The following is a 21825-nucleotide window of genomic DNA, read 5'->3' as shown; positions in this document are numbered from 1 at the left end:
TGGATCACTCAATGATAGGATTCTCACAAATATATGTGATGATATGATCTGATTTCGTTTTAGGAAATACTTTATTTGAATTTCTTTTAATATATAATAATCCTATCAGGGTTTGTCTGAAGAATAAGAAAATAAAATCTCTTTCGAATTTTAATATAAAAACATATTATTCCTTTTCATGTGGGTGACAGAATAGTTCATTGTAACCAAAAAGAAAAATAATAATTATGACCACTTTTTGAACCCACTTGACTATAAAATTGAGTTCAATCATTGATTTGAATTCAACTTATTTAATTTAAATTTAAATTCAACCTAAAACAAAGATCTGATCATAAACAGTTCTAACGGTGGCTAAATTAACTATAGAGAAATTGCTCTTTACTTTTAGTAAAATTTAGAATATTATCTGCCTTACTTCAGGCTTCGGTTAATCAATTTGTTCGTCGTCCACGAAATTATTTTCTTCTCGTCTGCCTTGTTTTGAATTATACAGTATATAATAATTTGTAAAGAAAAGGGTGTAACTCTTGTTCAGCCAGCGTTTGTAGTCCAACGGTTAGGATAATTGCCTTCCAAGCAATAGACCCGGGTTCGACTCCCGGCAAACGCAATGGGCTTTTTGCAACTGAAGTTTTACCCGGAGCCCGCCATCAGTCCAACGGCCTCAAAATTCAGTTTGGCGTCACCTACTTAGTGACGCACAAAGAAACTAAAAGGCGCGTACGAGGGCTGGCATTCGGCCAACTTGGTCACGGAGCAGTGTGCGGGAGGGGAGCTGTTTAATTGGATCATAGCTAAGGGGCATTATTCTGAGAGAGCTGCCGCCAATTTGTGTACACAGATTGTGACTGTGGTGCATAATTGTCATTCTATGGGGGTTATGCATAGGGATAATTTCTTGTTGCTGAACAATGATGCGGATTCGCCTTTACAGTTGAATGCCCTTTCTGGAATTTTTTTTTTTACAGTTGGCGTCATGGTAGAGTAGTTGATTATAAATTTATGAAGAGGAAGCAATGTGGGATGGAATGGTTGGAATTTGGATTGGTAAGGTAGAAGTTCTGTTGATTGTTGTTGTTTGTTGCATTGCAATATGCTATCATATCCAACTAGAATAGTTAGACTTTGTATCTGGAAAGTTGTGGCAGCTGATTTGCAATCATTGATGTTTGAAAAATCTAATGTACAACACATGGGATGCGGGATTATTAAAATAATTCTGATCATTCAAATTTTTATATCAGCATTGTTTTCTAATCTTTTTCCTAGACAATAAGGCAATGAATCGCTGAGAGGAAGACAGTATAAATGGGATAAGGTCTGTTGACCTAAAAAGATGAAATATAATCATACAAAAGAACATTTATTCTTAAAAGACTGCTAGACAAATGGAAACTCATGGGGCTTCAGTTGCCCTCTCTGTGGTCCGAAGTGGCAAGTGGAAAATGTACCTTAGTTCTTAAAGCTTTTTAATGAATGAATTTAAAGATTTATTGTCTATTGAAGTAGGTGCAGGTATCTGCTGTGCCTGATCGCTAATTTCTGGATGCAATGATGTTAAGAAACATTGTAATCCTTACCAATCATAAGTCTATCACCTTACAGTTCTGCAATGTAGTATAACAAGAATTTCTTTCTTTCTTTCTTTCTTGCTGAAAATCTCAGAAGAAGAAATTACAGGGCGTTCGAAGGAAATGTTGAAATCCATGGACACAGATAATAGTGGAACTATTACTTACGAAGAGTTGAAAGCCGGTCTTCCTAAGCTTGGCACCAAACTGTCTGAGTCTGAAGTGAGGCAATTAATGGAAGCGGTAATGCCTCTGGTCTCTTTAAATTCTTTTATGCTTGACTTTTTAATTATATATTAGTGTTTTACACCCATGCTACAGATGTGAGAAGAGTCTTTAATGGGGAAAAGTCATTTTCCTCGCCGAACTATTGTGGATTTGTTTTTTGTGCATACAGTCAACTTGGCCCAAGCCGTAGATTTATGCTTCTGGTCCTGAATAGAAAAGGAAGCTTGCAGAATTAGTGTAGTAAAAGGAAGCCTAGATTAAGAAAGGGCTAAATTCTTTTCAAGAATACATTTTTTTTTATTACCAACTATCTGGATCACATCTTGATTCAAGATGTAATTACTTAAATGTTTCACACACTTTTCAATCCTGAATAGTGAAACTACTGACACAGGGCATATAATTGGTTGCTTATATAGGCTGACAGATTTGTTTTGTTCTAGTTTCTTTATCAATGCTGAATGAAGTTATCTCACCTTCATCTCTTTGCGGTTCAACTGAAAGTGCAAACTTGGCTATTTTCTCAGGCTGATGTTCATAACAGCTACTATGCACATGAACATAATGGAAAGAGAGGAACACTTACAAAGCTTTCGAATATTTTGACAAGGACAACAGTGGGTATGAGCACTTCTTCTTCTTCTTCTCCTTTCTCTCTCTCTATTTTATGTTAAAGAAGTTTCGGGAAATCTTATGCTGGAAGTGGGTTCCTTGCTTTTAAATGTAGGCACATTGCAATGGAGGAGCCAGAACATGCCCTTAAGAAGTATAATATGGGTATGCAAAAAACAATGAAAGAGATTGCTGCATAGTCGACACAGACTGTGTTTTTCCCTTCGTTTCTTCATATATAAGCACTCTTTTATACAGAACATGGACAAAACATGTTTTAATGATTGATAATAAAATAGACCACAGAGGAATAAATCGGTTATTGAAAAGAAAATGGCCTAGAGAAGATGTCAAGTGGAGAGAGCACCCACTGAAATTTTGATTAAAAAAAAAAAAAAAGAAATGCTGCAAGATGTCATAAATATAAACTGCTGTGTCTTTAATTTCTTTTTTGATATGAATATTTGCCAAAGTTAGTAAAAACTTGAAATTTCAAATGTTAATAATATAATAACCTTATTTGAGCTGATTCAAATCAAATCCAAAGTAAAATTATTATATAATCGAATCCGAACTTTAAGTCATTAATCTCAAACTGATTTCGAATTGAATTTTAACTAGACTCAATCCGGATTGAATCAAGTCTTACCAGTCACCAATAATTGTGTTCAAAAATTTCTTTTATGTTTAAGCTATTTGATAAACTTTTTGTTAAAATTTATATTTATATATAACAGAATGGAGAACTTGGAAGAAAGTGGGAAATTTTTGGAAGAGTTTCCTATTATTCCACTTCTTAACACAGAAAGGTAGCGGCTTGAATAATGGAGCTAGTTATTTCAGGAAACAAAAAATAAACCAAACCCCACCAAAAGAGGAAGCTAACAATCATGAAACTATTGCCTATGAGATGCGTATCAAGCTTATTGAATAACACAGCAAACAAATCAGATGATTTATTTGCTATAAGTCTCCTAGAAATCAGGAAAATAAAACTGAAATTTTCAATAAATGAATGGGAAAAGAAGCACTGTTGAGATCAACATTCCCTCGCATACAAAAACTAAACAGCCAGAAACCGGCAAGAATTCATGCGTTGGAAAGATTTCCTTGAAAGCATGGGCTCAAGAAAGTTTGGGAATTTGCCAAAGAAGACAGCGACAGAGTGAAGTCTTCATTCAAAGTAGGCCTAGCTGTTCTACTAGTGTCGTTGCTCATTCTATGCCAGGCTCCCTATGATATATTTGGGGCAAACATTATATGGTCCATCCTCACCGTTGCTGTTATGTTTGAATTCACTGTTGGCACGCACATCCAATTTGTTACAGTTTCAAGGTCATCGTTTACCATCATATTAGTTATTATAAAAAATGATCCATCTGATCATGAACATATAATTGGCCTGAATTTGGTCAGGTTCAACATTTAATCGAGGATTTAACCGAGCTCTTGGAAGCTTGCTTGCTGGTGTTCTAGCTATAGCAGTTGGTCAGTTGGCTGTATCCGCAGGCATTGTTGTTGAGCCCGTCATTATTGGCATCAGCCTCTTCTTCGTAGGTATATAGTTATTACTCACGATATATGTTACAAATTCAAAGAAATGTGTATATATAATTAACTATCATTAAATTTTCTGTCAGGGGCTATCACATATTTTATTAAACAATGGCCATCACTTGTACCATATGAGTATGGATTCAGGGTCATACCTTTTACCTACTGTTTGATCATAGTCTCTGGATACAGACTGTGAAACCCAATTAGAACTTCCATGGATCGAATTTATGCGATTTTAATTGGAGGCTTTGTAGCAGTCCTAGTGAATGTTCTTGTTTTCCCTATATGGGCTGGAGAGAAATTACACCAGGAGCTGGTCAACAACTTTAACTCTGTGGCAGACTCTCTTGAAGGTTAACTGATCTCTTCTCACATTTCCTTCTCTTCTATGGTTCTGTCAATTATGTTGATGAATCTGAAAATTTCAGAATGTGTGAAGAAATATTTAGAAGATGATGGCTTAAATCATCCGGAGTTCTGTAAGACTGTCACGGATGAATTTCCAGACAAGCCCGCTTATGAGAAACGCAAAGCCACCTTGAACTCTTCATCAAAAGTGGACCATTGGTATTTGTTTATTTCTTGACGTATTTCCTACTATGAAAGAGTGAAAGCACTAACAATGGCCCTTGATTTTACTGGTCTCATTGGATAGGCTATTTCTGCAAAATGGGAACCACCACATGGCAGATTTCGACACTTCTTTTATCCGTGGGCAGAGTATGTTAAAGTGGGGAAAGTTCTACGATATTGTGCTTATGAGGTTATGGCACTTCATGGTGTTCTTCACTCTGAGATTCAGGTATTTTCCAGTTTTCAGCAAGCAATTTCAAAACTTTAATTAGGGTAAATTCGAGTCAAGCTAAACTTAAACAAGAGTCTGTTTAAGCTCGATTTGAACCCAAAATATCCAGCTCATTTGAGCTGATAAACAGTAATGTTGGAGAAATAAACAGTAACACCATTAAGTTGAATCTTCGAACTCAAACGAAGCTGCCTAGCTGAACTCCAACTTAAAATCGGCTAGTTTGAGCAAAACATGGATTCAAGCGTTAGCAGGCTTCTCATATCCACCCTAAACTTTAATACCAGTTGGCTAGAACAAAGACATAAAGATAGGATATTCATATTGTAATAATTGAGAAGAATCCGAACCTTTTACTGGCTGCAAACAAAAGTGATGCATTTGGCAACCCGGGAATAAGTCAAAAGATTTATGTTAAAGCTTAGATTAATGGTCCAGAATTCTCAGGCAATCGAATAAGTGAAAAGATTAATAACTTACAGAATCATAATGCTTAAGAACTATTCTCTGTGCCTGTGCTTATAGTTATGCGTTTAGGATTTTTACTTGGCCCGGCATATTGGATCTGTATTCTTTGTTTTCGATCTCATATCAATGATTGTGCTGCCTAAATTTTACGCAACAAATTGACTCCTGCGTCCTGGACCTCACGGTTCATGAAAACAGCTTCTATAAACACACAGGACAGAATTTATTGTATGTTTTAGACATTTTAATCTGTTTCTCTGGTTTTTAGGCACCCTACAATCTCCGAATCACATTCCAGGAGGAGATCCAGGAGGTGACAAGCCTGGCTGCGGAGGTGGTGAGGAGTTCGGGAAAAGACATTGGCAATATGAAGCGAAGTCTCATAACTTCACTACTGAAAAGGGTTCACAGTTCAACTGAAAGACTCCAACGCACCATAGACATGCATTCTTATCTTCTCACTACATACTGTGACCCTCCCGACGTCAACTCTTCCAAGCCACTACCAGAACTCCCAGAGGAGGCTGAGCCCGAAGGCAATATCCTCGAGAATAACACTAATTCAGGAAACCAAAACCATTCTTTTTCCAGAACTATAACAACAGCACAAGCAGAGCTGGAGCGCTATTATCATGAGATGACAAGGAAGCAATCTAAAAGGATGCATTCTTGGCCATCGAGAGAGTTGGATGCTTTTGAATAGGAAGGTGCCAGTACTGATTTCTTGCCTAGAATGAAGGCACTTGAGAGCACTGCAGCTTTGTCACTCGCTACATTTACTTCGTTGCTTATTGAGTTTGTTGCCAGGCTTGATCGCTTGGTTGAAGCAGTTGACAAGCTTGCTAAGATGGCCAAGTTCAGGCATGAAAGTGTATAGAAGTAGAAGAAATAACGAATAAGGAAAGAGTGTGTGTTCTGCTACATGATGTAATGACACAACGAGAAAGAGATGCTTGTCTACAGCTTTACATTTTTTACACTGTACTCAAGGATCTTGAAAGTATGCATGAGAATCAGATGCTGCTGCACATGAAAACACTACGAGTTAAATATAAGCACAGGACAGGGAAGGCTTTATTATAACCAGAATGTTTGACAAACTGACTGCCTGACCTCTGAGGTGATATAGCCTGTATTAACAATAACCTGGCTAATGACATATATAGATATTTACATTAATGAACACCAAACCAAACACCTGACTCAAATGCTACTAATCCTAATTAATTACCCAAATGTTATTCAAGCTACCATCCTAGAACCAGCAAATTCAAACACCAAATGACCAACAGACTAAAAACAAACCACATAGAGACCTGCAGGAAGACATTGCTAACCGCCAAGACCAATAAGAGAAAATTGACAAGATAATATAAAGTTTGCATCGCCTCTCAGGGAGGCATCATGCAAACTTTCCCTAAACCCTTCATTGCAGCAGAAGGACATTAACACTTACATCCACCTCTGAGGCATGACACTAGACCTCTCAATCTCCAATGATTCTTCCTGTGCACCTGCACTGTTGTTGGAGTTAAGACCAGAACTGCCTGCTAGCATTGCCATCAAACTTCCACCATGCACCCGACCTTCTGGAACGAAAACAGACTTTGATTTGATATGGGATTTTGGGACATTGGGTATTCCATGCTTGGAATCTGAATGAGTTCCACCTCCTGAAGTTCCTGCATTCCCGACCTTCAGGGAATCCACATTCTTGTCATCACTCGTAACAACCTCTTTCATCTTATCAAGCTTACATTTAGGATCCTGCACAATAGGTCCTATAGTGGCACCACCATGTACCCTCTTATCCTGCACCAGGCCACTGTGAAGGGCACAAAGGCCAGTTTTCCCCCTTGCAAATGAGTTACATGGACCAGTAGCTTGGGGTCCATATGCTGAACCAGGATGACCCCAGGAGCATCTTTTCCCTCCACCATGGGCCTTACAGAAGTCAGTGCTACCTTGTGCACTCTTGCCACACCCTTCAACCTTGCATCTCCTGCCCCCACCATGACGGACACAGAAGTCCGTCCTTCCCCTGGCACTCTTTGTGCACTCAGGTACAGCACACCTTTTACCACCACCATGTGCTACACAAAAGTTTGTTCCTCCATGCACACTCTTTGTACAGACCCCACCACCTTGAAAAGCACACCTTTTTCCACCTCCATGGCCCTTGCAGAAAGGAGTGCTGCCTTCAGCACCCTTGGTGCATCCAGGTGCTGTGCACCGTTTTCCACCACCATGAGCCTTGCAGAACATGGTGCTTCCTTGAGCTCCTTTTGTGCAACCTAAGGCTTGGCATCGACGACCACCTCCATGTGAGATGCAAAGACCTGAGAGACCTTCAGCACTCTTTGTGCAGTTTTCTTTCTGACATCTCTTGCCACCACCGTGCCGGATGCACAATCCGGATTTCCCTCTGGCAGCTCGAGCACAACCCTCATGGCTACATCTCCGCCCACCACCATGGGCAATACAGAAATCAGTACGTCCTTCTGCGCTCTTTGTACACCCAAGGAATTCACATCGCCGGCCACCCCCATGGGCTTTACAGTACACAGTCCGGCCCTCAGCTCCCTTGTGGCAGCCAGGTTTTTGACACCGGCGGCCACCGCCATGGGAAATACAACGGCCAGAAGCACCTCTTGCTCCCTTCCCACATCCCTCAACCTGACATGTTTTAGAACTAGAGCTCCGTTGGGGCTGATGCTGTTGTGTTATCCCGGAAGTACAGGTGACTGAGCTTCTTGGTGTGGTTATCACACTCGAAGAGAGGTCCGGAACCTGGTTGAGAAAGAAGCCAACCTCTTTACTGGGCGAAGTCTGTAGCAGAGGTAAGGCTATCCCTGTTTTCCAACCGCATGATGTTGATCCTTCATCTGAATTGGGGGCCCCACCTACCACTAGTGGCATATCCATGCTGATTTTGAGTGAGCTGGAACCTGGATAAGCAGAAGTAATATCAGATTTAGAAGGCCCAGTGGAGAGACTCAACTGCAAGTCAACCTTTGGCTGCCATCCTGCTGCTTTGATATTTGAATTAGTAAACCTTTTTGGGCTAGGCACCTTCTCATTACCAAGATGGAGGGTGAAGTCCAATTCAAGATCCATAGAAGACTCTTCATCAGTTTCTTTGGCTGAAGACATTGTAGTGCAGGCAGTTGCAGAACTCCCCTTGCTATCAGAGGAACTTGATGAGCGGCCAAGCCCAAGAGACAATGTAGATCCAACTTGCTGACCTATGGATCCATCAATTAAACTCCACTTCCGCTTTATTCCCTTTGATGTGGGCATGTATGGAATTGAAGTACCAGGAGAATCAAGACGTAAGCTCGTATCTGTGCCATACTCGGCCCCAGTTCCTCCAATCTGCATTGAACTGCCCAAATTTTTGAATACATTTGAAGAATAATTAACACCAAAACCCAAGTCCTGGAACCTGTTGTCCATGAAGTAATACCTTAAATACCTCAGTGATAACCAAACCTAATCCTAATTTACAGAACAGTCAACCTGACTTCCGGAGAGAAGAAAATTAATTACAAAACTAAGTTAGACGTCTGCTGAATCATGTATCCCACCCCCACTGACAAATCCTGAAGTATCACACCTATCCATTTTACTAAAATGTAATTTAAACCAAAAGCTTGGCCAATCAGTTGAAACAACGGAAGATGAAACTCAGTTGACTGTATTCCTTCACACCAAAATCATGGAAGTTGCTCATCCTGCTTCACAATAAAACACAGTGAGTAAAAAAATTATAGCCCAACCGAAGGAACTGAAATCAAATATGTTATAATTAAAAATTACAACACACTGGAAAAAACGAATGAGCTCACTCTGTGTCATGCTACAACAGAGATGGCAATTCCAAGTAATAAGTGATTTTCATGTAGTTTATAAAATCTTAATTATTCAAGAATAAGCAGAAACCCTATATAAAACACATATATACAATAGCTAAAAAGAACTTCATAAGGCAACATAAACAACAATCAATCCCAAGAGATTGGTTAAAAACTTTATTTCATACAAAATAGTGCAATATAGATATAGTAATACTGCCAGTTCAATGCAAGCAATTAGCCAAAACATAATGACTTTTAAAATTAAAAAAAAAAAATGGCTACAAGAGTCAATATTCATAAGCAGTATGACAAAAAGGCAGAAAATGAGCCAATTCATTGTCCCATAAACATCAACTGTAGGTTAAATATTATATTGAAAAGAGAAAAATATAAATCAGCTGTGTCTGCATAAAAACACTGAAAAGGATACAAAAGATAGGGAAAAGGCAGCATAGACAGTAAAAATTTACAAAAGATTGGCAAGATATTGGATAGAGCACAGCAAAATTACATCTATTCAATGACACATTAAAATAAACATGTGACATCACCAAATAAAAAAAATTAAAACAACTAAATTAATATAATCAGATCAAGATAGGCCAAAAGGAGAAATAATATTTAGATATATTTAATAGTTAACAAAAATTTATAGGTAGCTTGTATAGTTTACATTCTTAGAACTTTTTGGGTGACAATTTTTTCATTAAATATTATTTTTTCTACTTCCAAAGAAAAAAACAGGCATAGATAATGGCGAAGAATATACAATCAAATCCTTGAAAATGCTGAAAATGATTCATGACAAATATAAGTGACAAAAGAAAACCTCTGTCCAGATAAATCAATATGCTTTTTTTTTTCCTCCCAATATTCATTATTGGCATGCATCAAGATGCTCATAACATTTTACGTTTCTTACATCTATTGGTCAAGCTAATCCTCAGGGCAGGACATGTTCAACCAAAGATGGTAAAACATTGGCATATTTGCATCACAAACTTGGCTTTCCTATTAAAGGGAAACATAATCAGATCTAAATCAACAAAGTTTACCACAATTATTCCAAAGAATGACTGAAACACTTCATGATCCCAAAATGAAATAATCAAGTGCCCCCAGTGAAATGCTAATGAATTAAACTTGACATAACGTATAAAATAAGTAATAAAAAGTATAACTAAAAATAGAAAACACAGATCAGGTAATGGGAAGACAAGTAGCACCACAAAAATGATATATCAAACTTCAGATTAACATTCTTATCTAGACCTTAAATACAAATCAAGTACTTAAAATCACAAGGAAATTTATAAATTAAGAGTGAAAGTCCAGCATATGCTTTAAAAAAAAAAGGTTCCTCTCAAAACCAACAAAAGCACTTTGAAAAAGATCCACCAAATTGTATGATATGACAAGACTGACAAATAAATCGTCAAAATTAAATAAAAAAGCTGAATCTCTTACTTCCTCCAGAGCTAGCTCGAAAACTGAAACGAATGACCAACAAAACAGATGCAACTCTCCATACCTAGAAAGCAAACAAGCCACATAATCAATACAAGAACAATATAATAAACACACAGCACTATAACTATAAACAGAAATAAGTATCAAACAGTATCAAGAGCAAATTCACAGAAAACAGACCATATGTACATATAAATTGCTTCTGCACGACGACGGCTCAGGAACAGCAAAGAGAAAAAAAAAAACTAAACTTAAATCGAAGAATAACTAGCCGTTTAATTGCTTCAAGAATGTGACTAATCTAGGAACTACAAGTTTCAAACTCAAAAGTCCATTCAACAGACCTGACCGCCTTGACTATTCCGAAATTAAGCGGTAACGAATAGGCATAAAAAATTGAAAAAAAATAAACTTCCAGACAACATCAACAAGTCAAACAAAGCAATCAAAGCAAGGTCAGCGCAATCTTCGATAAAGCTGCACAGAAAATTACTAGTAATTAGAGAAACAGAGGAAAGTACCTTGAAGTTATAATAGAAGATTTGATTGAGTATAATAAATAACAATCGCTGTACGGATCAAGTGAAGTTAAGTATAGATGGAACTTTTTTTTAGGGCTTTGAGCGCCGGCAAGAGGCAGAAGGAGAGTGAGAGAGAAAACAAATAAAATGAGCGAAGAGTCGTGAAAAAATGAAAGACAAACCGAGAAAGAAAGAAAGTGGCTAAAAAAAGAGAGGTAAGGGGGGTGCGCGTGTAAGAGAGAAAAGGGGCACGTGCCAAGCTTAGGGTTTACTGATAGAACGAGGTTTATTTTGCCATGGATGATGACATGAAAATCTCGATGTTTTGTGGTTTTTTTGGAATTTAATAAGGCGGTGATGTTGTGTCAGCTGACAGTCCAATAGAATGAGTATATTTTTCGGCCATAGTTGAGAAATCAATTGACCTTTTAATTTGTTCGTCTCTTTTTTTTTTTTTAATATATTGTTTTAAAAGAAATTTTCATTAATTTCAAATATAAGAAAATCAGAAATTTAGGAAATAATTTTAATAGATTTAAATTCTAACTAAAATTGAGATTACCTTAAAAAAGGAAATTACAAAAATTTCTTTAAACCCAAAATAGGACTTTAAACAAAATTAAATAAGATGCAAGGCAAATATCATAAAATTACATTGCTTTTTTATTCATAAAAACATTATTTTTTTGCCCAAATTGCATTGGTTCAGTTTTTTTATTTTGTATAATTTATTTTAAAGGAAAAATTAACTTTTATATAATTAACTTTTATTTTAAATATATATTTATATGTGTTGTTCTGTAATTAAATATTATTTTATCTTCAATTCAAAATCATACAATTATACGATGATACATATTAAATATGTACTTATTTATATATTCAAAATAGATACACATAATTTTATTGAAATATAATTTATACATAAATTTGATTTTCAATATGATTTATGATTTTTTATTTTTTGTGAAACATGATGTTTTTCCATAAAATTATCTTTAAACGTAATTACACCAAGATACAAGAATTTTTACTTTGAAAAACTAGATTTATATTTTCGTATGTTTTTCCCACCAAACTTCTTTCTTGACTTGAATCATAATTCTATTCATTCAATTTTTTCCATCCAACATCTCTCTTCTTGTCTCCATATTGTAGTGTTACTTTCCTCCATTAATGGAAGGTCTTGGTCCCCAACAAATCAAATCCACTTGTGGTCATTATATTCAACAAGAGGTGGCATAGATTATTAAGTTTGAGAGTACGTATAAATATATTTTATTAATTTATTTATATAATATAGAAGCGTGTCTAACTCAAGACATGAAAAAATAGTTTCGTTATTACTATAGTTGGTTAGGTTTGACCCATAGGTTTTTCAGGTTAAGCCTTGGGCCTAGACATAAGCCTATTGGGTTGGGCAACCCAACCCGTTACTATTTATATAATTAAAAAATAATTAATAATTATAATATAAATTTTATTTTTTATTAAAATTAATGAGATCATCCCGACTTAGCTTTATGTATATAAGGTTTCGGGTCTTAAATTTTTCATGGGCTGGGTCTACCTAAAAGATCTGTCATTATATAGGTCTAAGACCTAACCTTACCAATAAATCTAATAGACTATGTTAAAGTTAGTCTGATGCAATCTATTAATACTTTTAATATAATATGATATATAAACATGTGATTGATGGTATTAAGAAAATGTAAATATAAATAATTATATTTTATAATATTATCATTTTTATTTGTATAAATAAATTAATAAAATTTTGATTGAATATCTTTTATTTTTAAGTCAAATAAAAAAAAAGTAGGTATATTTATTTTGTAATAAAAGGAAGTAAAAAATTGGAAATTGTGGCATGATATGTAACACAGTTGGTGACGGAAGGAGCAGTTGAGACGTCGTTTCTACAGCTAGAAAGGTCGGGTTTTGGTCTGCGTGGCGCAACGACATCGAACCATAACGAGTCCCATTACTCTAACCACCCCCGTCTTACACGTCAATCTGACGTTACGTTTTTTCTTAGTCGGCAGCGCCTCGTCACCGTTCTTTGTGCTCCTCGGCCACTGGGCCATATCCTTTTTTTATCATTATTTTTCCAACGAATCAGCCTCAATGAAATGGACCCCACACGTTTTGAGAAAACTGCGACGGTTTACTGGACCCCACGTGACCCTCTCTAACTCGATTCTCCGCCATTTCGTTGCCTCGGCGGTTACTATGTTTTTTTTTCCCTCCGCCTCGTCATGGTCTTAAGCAGACGCGTAGGGTGAATGAAGCTACGTCGTTTTCAGAAGTTCTGTTTGAAGAAAGATAAGATCACATATTATCAAATACTCTTTACCCAAAAACAGGAAAACAGCAAAATCGTTAAAAAGAGTGGTGGCGATCCAAAGCACAAACGCACCTAAAAGTCAATTCCATACGAAATTTATTTATTTATTTTTAAGTCAAAGAATCGATTCCCTGTTTATCTTTTGATTTCCCAACCGCTAGATCTTGACACATGAGCAACCTACGACGAATCTGAACCGTGTGACGGCCACTTGATGGGGGCTTTAACATGGTCCATGATCAAGCCAAAGATCCATCAACCATCTTTCTAGTTTCCACAAAAATCAAAAAGAAGAGGAAAAAAAAGCAGCTTCATTTATCAATGGTATCTTCTATTTTATATAATATTTGTACATAATGAAGGAAACCCACATGAATTCCGAAGCTATATATAATTTTTTATAAATAGAAATACAGCTTTTGGGAATGTTTGAGTAGAAGAATATGCCGTATAATATTCGGCTGCTAAGCTGCATGTGCAAATGTTTCATGCACGATACGCTCTTCCTGTCATGTGACCACAATTAATTAATTAATTAATTAATAATAATCAAACCAGAAATTGTCATGTGTTTAATAGCAGTGCATGGCTGTCTCTGTCTACCCATTGACCTAATATTATCTGTTTTATGGGTCCATTAGGATTGCATTAGCCGAATTATTTCTGTTTGAATTGATCAAATAGTTTGAATTAAAATTGGGTTTATTTTTAGATTTAGCCTAATCCTTAATTTCATTAAAAATAAAATCAAATTAAACCAAACAAAATAATATATGACTCAAGCTCTACTTAATGGCATTAAAACAAAGATTAAGCTTAAACTCATTGAAATAGAAAGTTTTTAACTCCAGCTTAATATAGAAATGACTAATTTAAGTTCAGTTTAAAAACTTATATTTAAATTTAAAATTATAATTTATATATTTATCAATTTATTTTTTATATTCAAAATTTGAAAATAAAATTTAAAAATATAAGTACAAGGGTTATAATTTCTAAGAATTTATAATATTTTATTTTAATCAAACTATAAGTTTATGAGTTCATTTGATTAATCAGCAATAAACTCAAGTTTTACTTAAATTTAATTCAATAATAACTGAATTAAGTCTAACTTAACACAAATTGAACTATGAGTAGTTTATGAACCATTCTTAATTATTTTGTAAACTTTGAAATAAATTAACGAAATTGCATCATATCATGTAAATCCAAAATATGTAAAAGATGGAGAATATAGTAACGTAGGAAATGGGGCGGTCTTGGACAGATCAGTAAAGTACGGAAGCAAAGAGAGACAAAAAAAAGGGGGGAGAGTGGGCGACTGTCCACTGACTCTCTGAAAAGTGTTTGGATGGTTAATGAAGTGCCACGTCTACCGAATTTTCCTTGTCTTTTATCTCCACCCTTGTTTGTGTCATCTTGGTCAATTTATAAAAAAGGCTTCTTTCCCATATACAGAGGCCAATACATTTTCTGTTCTAAAGATTTTCCTTCCATTACCTAATCAAATACAACTACCCACTTATCCTTGTTAACCGAAACAAAAATCACTTCTATAAGATAAGTGACATGCAATTTTTTTTACTTTGATAAGTAAGTATATATTCAGGACCAAACTGAAATTAGGAACGAAAAACACTCTAAGCTTAGCTTGAACCAAAATAGACACACGCTAGCAGGAGTTACCAATACAAAGGGACCACAAACAAAACAATCTCAACCCATTGAATATGTCTCTAGGAGAAGAGGGACAGAAAACAAAAAGAAACAACCCTCTTGAAAGGCTATCTAAGAGCTTCCAAAGATAGAACTTTAGTTAACAAAAAGTAAACCAAGTGATATATATTGTATGATATAATATAGATAAAAAACGATATATATTATATCGATTGATATAAAAAAGATTACTGATAAAAAGTTATGATATAATAAAAATGTATCTAAGAATATTTGAAACTTTAAGAATGTTTTAATATTTGGATGATAACTTGATAATATGAAATTTTAATTATTTCTTTAGAAAAGTCTATGATCCATAATAAACAACATAAAAAATTAGGTTTTCAAAACTAATAGAGTTTTGAGTCTTTCAACAACTATGCATATGAAAATTATTATACAACAAGCTTTCTAATTGACTATCTCCACCAATGTAACAGCTGCGAAGACCAGAAAAAGAGCGCCTCCGACATAGGCAATTGCCTGCAAAAGAATCAAAACAAGCACAAATTTATGTCTTTGAAGTAGACAATGTGGAAGATGGGTATGGTGAGTGAGTCAAAATGGATGGACTGGATGGCAAGAACATGTTCAAGCAACACAGAGAGGAGGCCCACCGATGAGATATTTCAACCAGGGAAGTGTGTTGGGGATAGAATTTTTGTGGTTGCTTGAACATGTTGGTCCAACCAGCCAACCTTTTTAAGGTACAAATGCCATGATGTTGCCCAACTTTTACATGCTTGGACTTGACCAATGATACCATGGAACAAATCTACTGACAGGATTCCTTATAGCTTCCAAGTGAACTGTCGTTACACTGCATACAGATATATCTTCCACGAAAAAAAGTAGATGTCTTTTTTTCACTTGATTCTGGATGGCACTCATAGGCCTTGTTACGTCCGATTTCAACTAGTTTTGAAAAAGAAACATTCAGAATTGCATTATTTGAGTTGATTGATTGAAAATATGCAGAGAGAATGCGGATGCTGATAGCAACCAGGATTTTGAGAACAGTCTTGATAGTTATCAAAAGCATAACACTGTTTTAAAATCTGGACCGGACCCACCAAAAGCTGGTGCCAAATCCAGCCTGGGTTATGACTTAAACCTGTTTTAGCTCTTGGATTGGATTAACGGTCAATGCTTGATCTGGGTTTAAAAGCATTAAAATAGAAGTAAAAATAATTCCGGGCTACGGGTTATATCTTGAGCATGTGCCTGCCTATTACCTGTAAAGAGATTAGATTGTTTAAATTAAAGAATAAAGTGGAAATATTCTAACCAAATATGCCACAAAGCTAGACACTGATGACACTCTACTTTTGCTACAAAGTTGAAGTCATTGCAAACTTTGGAAAACCAGAAGAATAAAAATCAGAATAGCATAAATGTTTGGCTGATGGAGGAGGTTTAAAGATTGAATTTACCTTCTCGGATAAGAATGTCCCTAGTAAAGAACCTCCTAGCACAGCAAGCTGTATAAGAGAATTAGTAAGTCAACTAAGCCTGCTGCTCATATGCACATGGAATAAGGGAAAGAACAATTCTCTATTGAGACCCGATAGCATTTCCAGATAAAAAAGGCAGCTGCTAGTAAAGTGGCAACTTGTCATTTAGCCAAGCTACCAGATTATTTTGGTGGAAGTAAGGAGTTACCAAAGTTGCAACACCATGACCAGCCAATGCTCCCCCAATGACTCCAAGAGGCGAAGAGGCTGCAGCGAGTGCTGAGTAAGAAGAGTAAAATATTATTAAATACTTAGTATACATGACTTCAGGAGAAAGGTTCTCAGTGGGACAGTTGCAGATGAAAAGTAGATAATTAAAAATGCTGGATTGACCAAATGGAACAGTCATCAAAATAAAATATACCAGTGCTTAGACTTCAACAAGGATTTATTTTTTTCTTTGTTTGGTGTTCACACCAAGAGAATAAAGATAAATTCTTCCAATAAATGGTTCTCCATTATACTTATGAACAATAAAATAAATCAAATTTGGAACTTTCAGCCTCTTGCTCCACTAACCAATGGTGGAAAAAAATGATTTATCACCCCATTCAGCAACAAAAACAAGGAGGAAAGTGCTAATAATGGTGTTTGCGGCAGCTAAAATTCCAGCACCGTTTCCTGAAAATTCTGACACAGCTAGCTCTGCCTGGATATGAAGACAAATATAATTCTATATAAGATTAACGTTACCATGAGAGAAATTGTGAATGATAATAGATTTTGAGTTGACAAGGCAGGTTCTTGCTGATTGATTTGATATAAAATTGCTATATCACCTTCTTTTGTTCATCTTCTGCTTTTAGACCATCACTTGAGCTGGCATCAAGCAATGTTGAAACCCCAAAATAGACCTGAATCACGTTTAAGTCAGGTTCTTATTTCAATTGAGAACAAAGTTCTTCAAAATGTGGTGCCTGTGTTAGTGCCCACACTGTTTGGCATTAAGCCTTAGCATAAAATGTCTAAGAAGAATGACTTTACCAAAAGGAAAACTGCAGCAATGTCATCAATGGGCAGATCAGTCTCACCAAACCTGTGCATTAGAAGATTATATAACAGTTCCACTTTAATCATCCTCAATTAAATATGAAATAGGAAAGATCAATGAACAATTACAGAATAAGAAGTCTAGGGATCCTTCTCAATATTGCTTTTAAAAAATATGCCACACACTTCTTAATGTAATTGATGTGCTTCATTTCAATGCAGGATAGATATTAGTGATTGACATTTAAAGAAATCTAATGAACCAAATTCCCTGCATTTAGTAGTGCATGCGAATAGTAGGATATATAACAGCTAAATAACAACTCAATGAAATTTAGAAAAAAAAAGCACCTGAAGGGGAGGATTTCATCAACATAGTGAAAAGTTCTTCCAAGAATGACAGATATGATAGTCATTGCCCTGTCATGATGGATAAACACTTTGATTACTTCAAAAGCAAAAAAATTACAGTTTGGTTTTAACATAAACAAATAATTGCATGACAACTTGCTATAAAATAATATTCTTTGGAGGTATTGACCTGAACTACGTAAATAATTGAAACTTCATTACCATTTGTAATATAAAATTTGAATGTGCTCCCAGTAAAAGTTAAAACAAAATCTTATCATACTAGTTAATAACTAAAAATATCGTGCACACCATAGACCTGTAAGGAATTTCAGTAATAGAAAGTTAAATATGCAAAGGACATCTAAATCACCATGCATGAGCAGAATAACGTACGCAAGTGCACCAAAAGTTCCAATGAAAACAGTTGCAGCAGAATTCCTAGCAGCTAAAAGTGCCTGCACAAGAAACAAAAAAAAATTCCATACAGAGGTTAGTTCCTTTGAAGCATGCAAAGTGCATACACATGCTCCGACAGACATAGATATGCATGTACATATATGTTGAGGTAAAAAAAGAGGTGCTGGAGAAATAGACATCCACTCAAAGAATTTCTTTTAAGATTAAGGTCAGTTCTTGAATGATTATATATATTTTTTGATTAACTGAATTCTTGCAGAAGACTAAAGATGAAATAGGATAGTGATTCCACTTCTATACTTAGTAAATGAGGACTGGATGGAAAAGCATGTGATGTCATAAATTCTCTCAATAAGGAATGAAATTACGTTTTGATCAAGTGGAAAAATACAGAAAATCATAAATTCTCAAATTCTCACATGCATAAATTCTCAATTATACTTTGTGTAAATGATGACTCTTACTGCAATGAAAAAGGTCTTATCTCCCAGTTCTGAAAAGAAGATGAGCAAGAATGCCTGCATCAGAAAGAGGTGAATTGACAATGTCAGCTGTTGGAGTTGCAAATACTGTGAAGAAAATGATTGTAGTAGAAGGGAAAAAAAGAGTGTCATACTCATTTGGCAGGGCATCCTATCAGAGGACTTGATTAATATTATGATGATTAGATTTAAACTACCATTTTTTGTTATACATTGCAAAGAAATAGAAAGTCAATGTTTGCCACTCAGCATGCATCAAAGTCACTCGAAAATGCTGAATGCTTGAGATTATATTACATATTATTTTACTGCCAGAATTGTATAAAGCTTAAGATTAATGAAATAAATTATCACTAGAAATATGACTGATGATCTAATCATAGAAAATATCTAGTGTGGGTTGCTGTTAACAAGCAACATCTTCTCTCTTGATCAGAAGTGCAAATTTGAAAATGAAAGGCAACGGATACTTTGAGAACGAAAATTGCGGATGAAATCATTAGCTTAAGTGTGCCCAACTAAATACATTGTCGGAAATATATATTGGGCTTACAATTGTGAAGATTGAAACTCACATTACATAAAACCAATTGGCTTGTGTTAAGGTCCAATCCACACACTTATAGACCACTCATTTTACTCAAGTTGAGTAGATGTGAGACTCTTTTTCTTTCTTTTTTTATTTGAGTCTTCAACACCCCCGTTTAAATATAACTACTTAGGTTGTTAGACCTGCTTTTTGGCTCAACCGGTTTTGACGGAGTGTGTTGTCACTTGTATCCAGAAATATTTTAGACTGTTAGGTCTGCCATTTGGTTTGTGCTCTGATACTATGCCGAAAATATATTACAAACGACGCTATATATATTTTCGATATGGTATTAGAGTATGAGCCAAACGGCAGACCTAGCTTAAAGCGTTTTTGGATGCAAGTGATAACGCACCCAGCTAAACGGCAGACCTAGCTTAAAGTGTTTTTGGATATAAGTGATAACGCACTCAGCTAAACGGCAGACCTAGCCTAAAGTGTTTCTGAATACAAGTGATAACGCACCCAGTCAAAACTGGTTGAGCCAAAAGGTAGGTCTAACAACTTAGGTGGTTATATTTAAGTGGGGGTGTTGAAGACTCAAATAAAAAAAGAAATAAAAAGAGTCTCACATCTACTCAACTTGAGTAAAATGAGTGATATATAAGTGTGTGGAATGAAACTTAACACAAGCCAATTGATTTTGTGTAATGTGAGTTTCAATCTTCATACTTATAAGTCTAATAAATATTTTCGACATACATATATTTGTTAAAATAACAGGGCAACTTAAGTTCAACTAAGATCTCTAGGTTGAGAAAATGAAAAGTGTATTCAGGCTTAGTGCAACGATAAAAATATCAGTTATAGAAGTTACAGGGAGATTTCCTAACTGAAGCAAAACCTGTGAAAATATCACCAAGGTCTCCAATATAAGGAATTGACTGCAACCCACTGCTAAAGTCTGTACCAGCAATTGCCGGTTGAGATCCTTGAAGCGTTAGCGATCCAAACAGCATCATGAACTTCATGATACTACCAAATGATGAACAAGAAGATATGATATCTGTAGCTATGTGATACTCCCTTCTCGAGCTATTCTTTGTGTGCAAATAATCTAAAAAATAAGAAAGATCCAGGTTGGGTATTGACTTTCCTGTCGCACTACAAGTCTTGCAATCAGTGTACCTAACTTCCTGCATCAAAATGTAATCCCACCCATTGAAAAACAATCACAAAAAGAAAGTGAACGTGCATTAAGTCAACAACAGCAGCAAGTAGAAGTCACAGACTAGTCGGTTAACTGATTCAACTAATAAATATCACAAGCATTGGGGTGTGCAATTGAACCTTCAGAGAATTTTAAGAACCATTTCTCACCAAAATCAAGCACAGAACTAGAAGACATGGTCCAAATAATTAAGAAGCCATGAGTTCTCTACCAAATCTCAGTTCCACGATTAGTCAAATTCCATGCTAAACCTAAACTGAAATTATGGTGGGAAACGATCTTACTAGAACCAAGCAGCAGATCAACATCAAACCATAGACTAATAGCTCAAAAGTTTACATTCATTTTACATTAAGGAAACGTAAATCAAAATTCAAAATTTTCTAACTGGGTTTAGAAATAGTGGGTCAATTATTAAAAAAACCATCAATTAGTCACTCGCACCAACCGTCAACAGCAAAATTCATAAACACTATTTGTTCAAATCGCACACTACAGTTAATATCCAAAAAGAATTCTACATTTCTCTATAAATCTGTAGCAAAATTTATTGTAATTTGCCAAGAAATATTACAAGGACATCCTGATTTTCTAACACTTTCGGCAGAGAATGCCCAAGCCACTCCTCACTTCTGTTTTCACACCATTGCCCGGAGTCTCTGCATAAAAAGCCTTGCCATTTCAATTTTTAACTAAACGATTCATTCAGCTCTTGAATTTACGAAATTCAGTAGACATACCTGGAAAAAATAAGACTTGGGTTGCGAAGACAGAACTTTGAAGAGTGCTTCTTGAAGAAAAGGTTGAAAGAAAAGAAATGGGCATTACGAGATTTTGAAGGTTTAGGAGATGAAGGCAAATAGTGCGCCTTCAAAACGCTCCATGAGAGCGTTGAGCTTCGCATGGCTTTCACACTCCCACGTACTCCGGACCTTCGGTTCTGTTTGTTTCTTTCTCTAACAGTCAATACATAGAAGATAGAAAGATAAGCTCTCTGTGTATAGCGCCAATACTTTTTCTGCCTTTATCTACTTACCAAACTTGCGTGCTTTCGCCACCATAACTATAACTTTCCTGGATGTTCCATTGAGGATGACAAGTCGGCTAGCTAGTTAATATTTGAGCGATTTGTCGTTTACCTGCT

The 21825-nt window shown here is 35.7% G+C and overlaps 2 protein-coding genes, 1 long non-coding RNA gene, 1 other non-coding gene and 1 pseudogene across 9 annotated transcripts; 2 read left to right on the top strand and 3 right to left on the bottom strand.

Moving 5' to 3' along the window:
* Positions 1-541: 541 nt before the first annotated feature.
* Positions 542-613, top strand: TRNAG-UCC. The gene has a single exon. It is a non-coding gene; the product is annotated as a tRNA-Gly (tRNA).
* Positions 614-3320: 2707 nt separating this feature from the next.
* Positions 3321-6593, top strand: LOC123211214 (annotated as a pseudogene).
* On the bottom strand, positions 6290-11336 carry LOC123211213. 3 transcript variants are annotated; one of them, XM_044629800.1, is made up of 3 exons: positions 11093-11284; positions 10569-10632; positions 6290-8981 (listed from the first exon to the last, which is right to left on the bottom strand). In XM_044629800.1, the coding sequence occupies exon 3, from the start codon at positions 8698-8700 to the stop codon at positions 6697-6699; it is 2004 nt and encodes a 667-aa protein (XP_044485735.1). In that variant the 5' UTR covers positions 8701-8981; positions 10569-10632; positions 11093-11284; the 3' UTR covers positions 6290-6696. The 3 variants fall into 3 exon arrangements, 2 of the variants coding, with proteins under 2 accessions (XP_044485735.1, XP_044485734.1); XM_044629799.1 differs by having other exon boundaries at positions 6290-8978; XR_006501364.1 differs by lacking the exon at positions 6290-8981 and adding an exon at positions 8988-10112 and having other exon boundaries at positions 11093-11336.
* A 1567-nt stretch (positions 11337-12903) lies between these two features.
* Positions 12904-13873, bottom strand: LOC123212301. The gene is made up of 2 exons (XR_006501530.1): positions 13515-13873; positions 12904-13406 (listed from the first exon to the last, which is right to left on the bottom strand). It is a non-coding gene; the product is annotated as an uncharacterized LOC123212301 (long non-coding RNA).
* Positions 13874-15474: 1601 nt separating this feature from the next.
* On the bottom strand, positions 15475-21710 carry LOC123212466 (GDT1-like protein 1, chloroplastic). 4 transcript variants are annotated; one of them, XR_006501551.1, is made up of 13 exons: positions 21422-21710; positions 21256-21340; positions 20344-20646; positions 18904-18957; positions 18416-18477; positions 18020-18088; positions 17663-17714; positions 17458-17532; positions 17198-17327; positions 16827-16897; positions 16598-16645; positions 15782-16079; positions 15475-15647 (listed from the first exon to the last, which is right to left on the bottom strand). XR_006501551.1 is itself a non-coding variant. In XM_044631621.1 (12 exons), exons 1-12 carry the CDS (start codon positions 21583-21585, stop codon positions 15900-15902), a joined length of 1293 nt encoding a protein of 430 aa, XP_044487556.1. In that variant the 5' UTR covers positions 21586-21710; the 3' UTR covers positions 15475-15899. The 4 variants fall into 4 exon arrangements, 3 of the variants coding, with proteins under 3 accessions (XP_044487556.1, XP_044487557.1, XP_044487558.1); XM_044631621.1 differs by having other exon boundaries at positions 15475-16079; XM_044631622.1 differs by lacking the exon at positions 15782-16079 and having other exon boundaries at positions 21422-21707.
* Positions 21711-21825: the final 115 nt, after the last annotated feature.

The sequence above is a fragment of the Mangifera indica genome, chromosome 3 (genome assembly GCF_011075055.1).
Source record: "Mangifera indica cultivar Alphonso chromosome 3, CATAS_Mindica_2.1, whole genome shotgun sequence".
Taxonomy (NCBI): domain Eukaryota; kingdom Viridiplantae; phylum Streptophyta; class Magnoliopsida; order Sapindales; family Anacardiaceae; genus Mangifera; species Mangifera indica.
The sequence above is the reverse complement of the archived record's forward strand: the minus strand, read 5'-3'. Positions and strand labels throughout refer to the sequence as shown.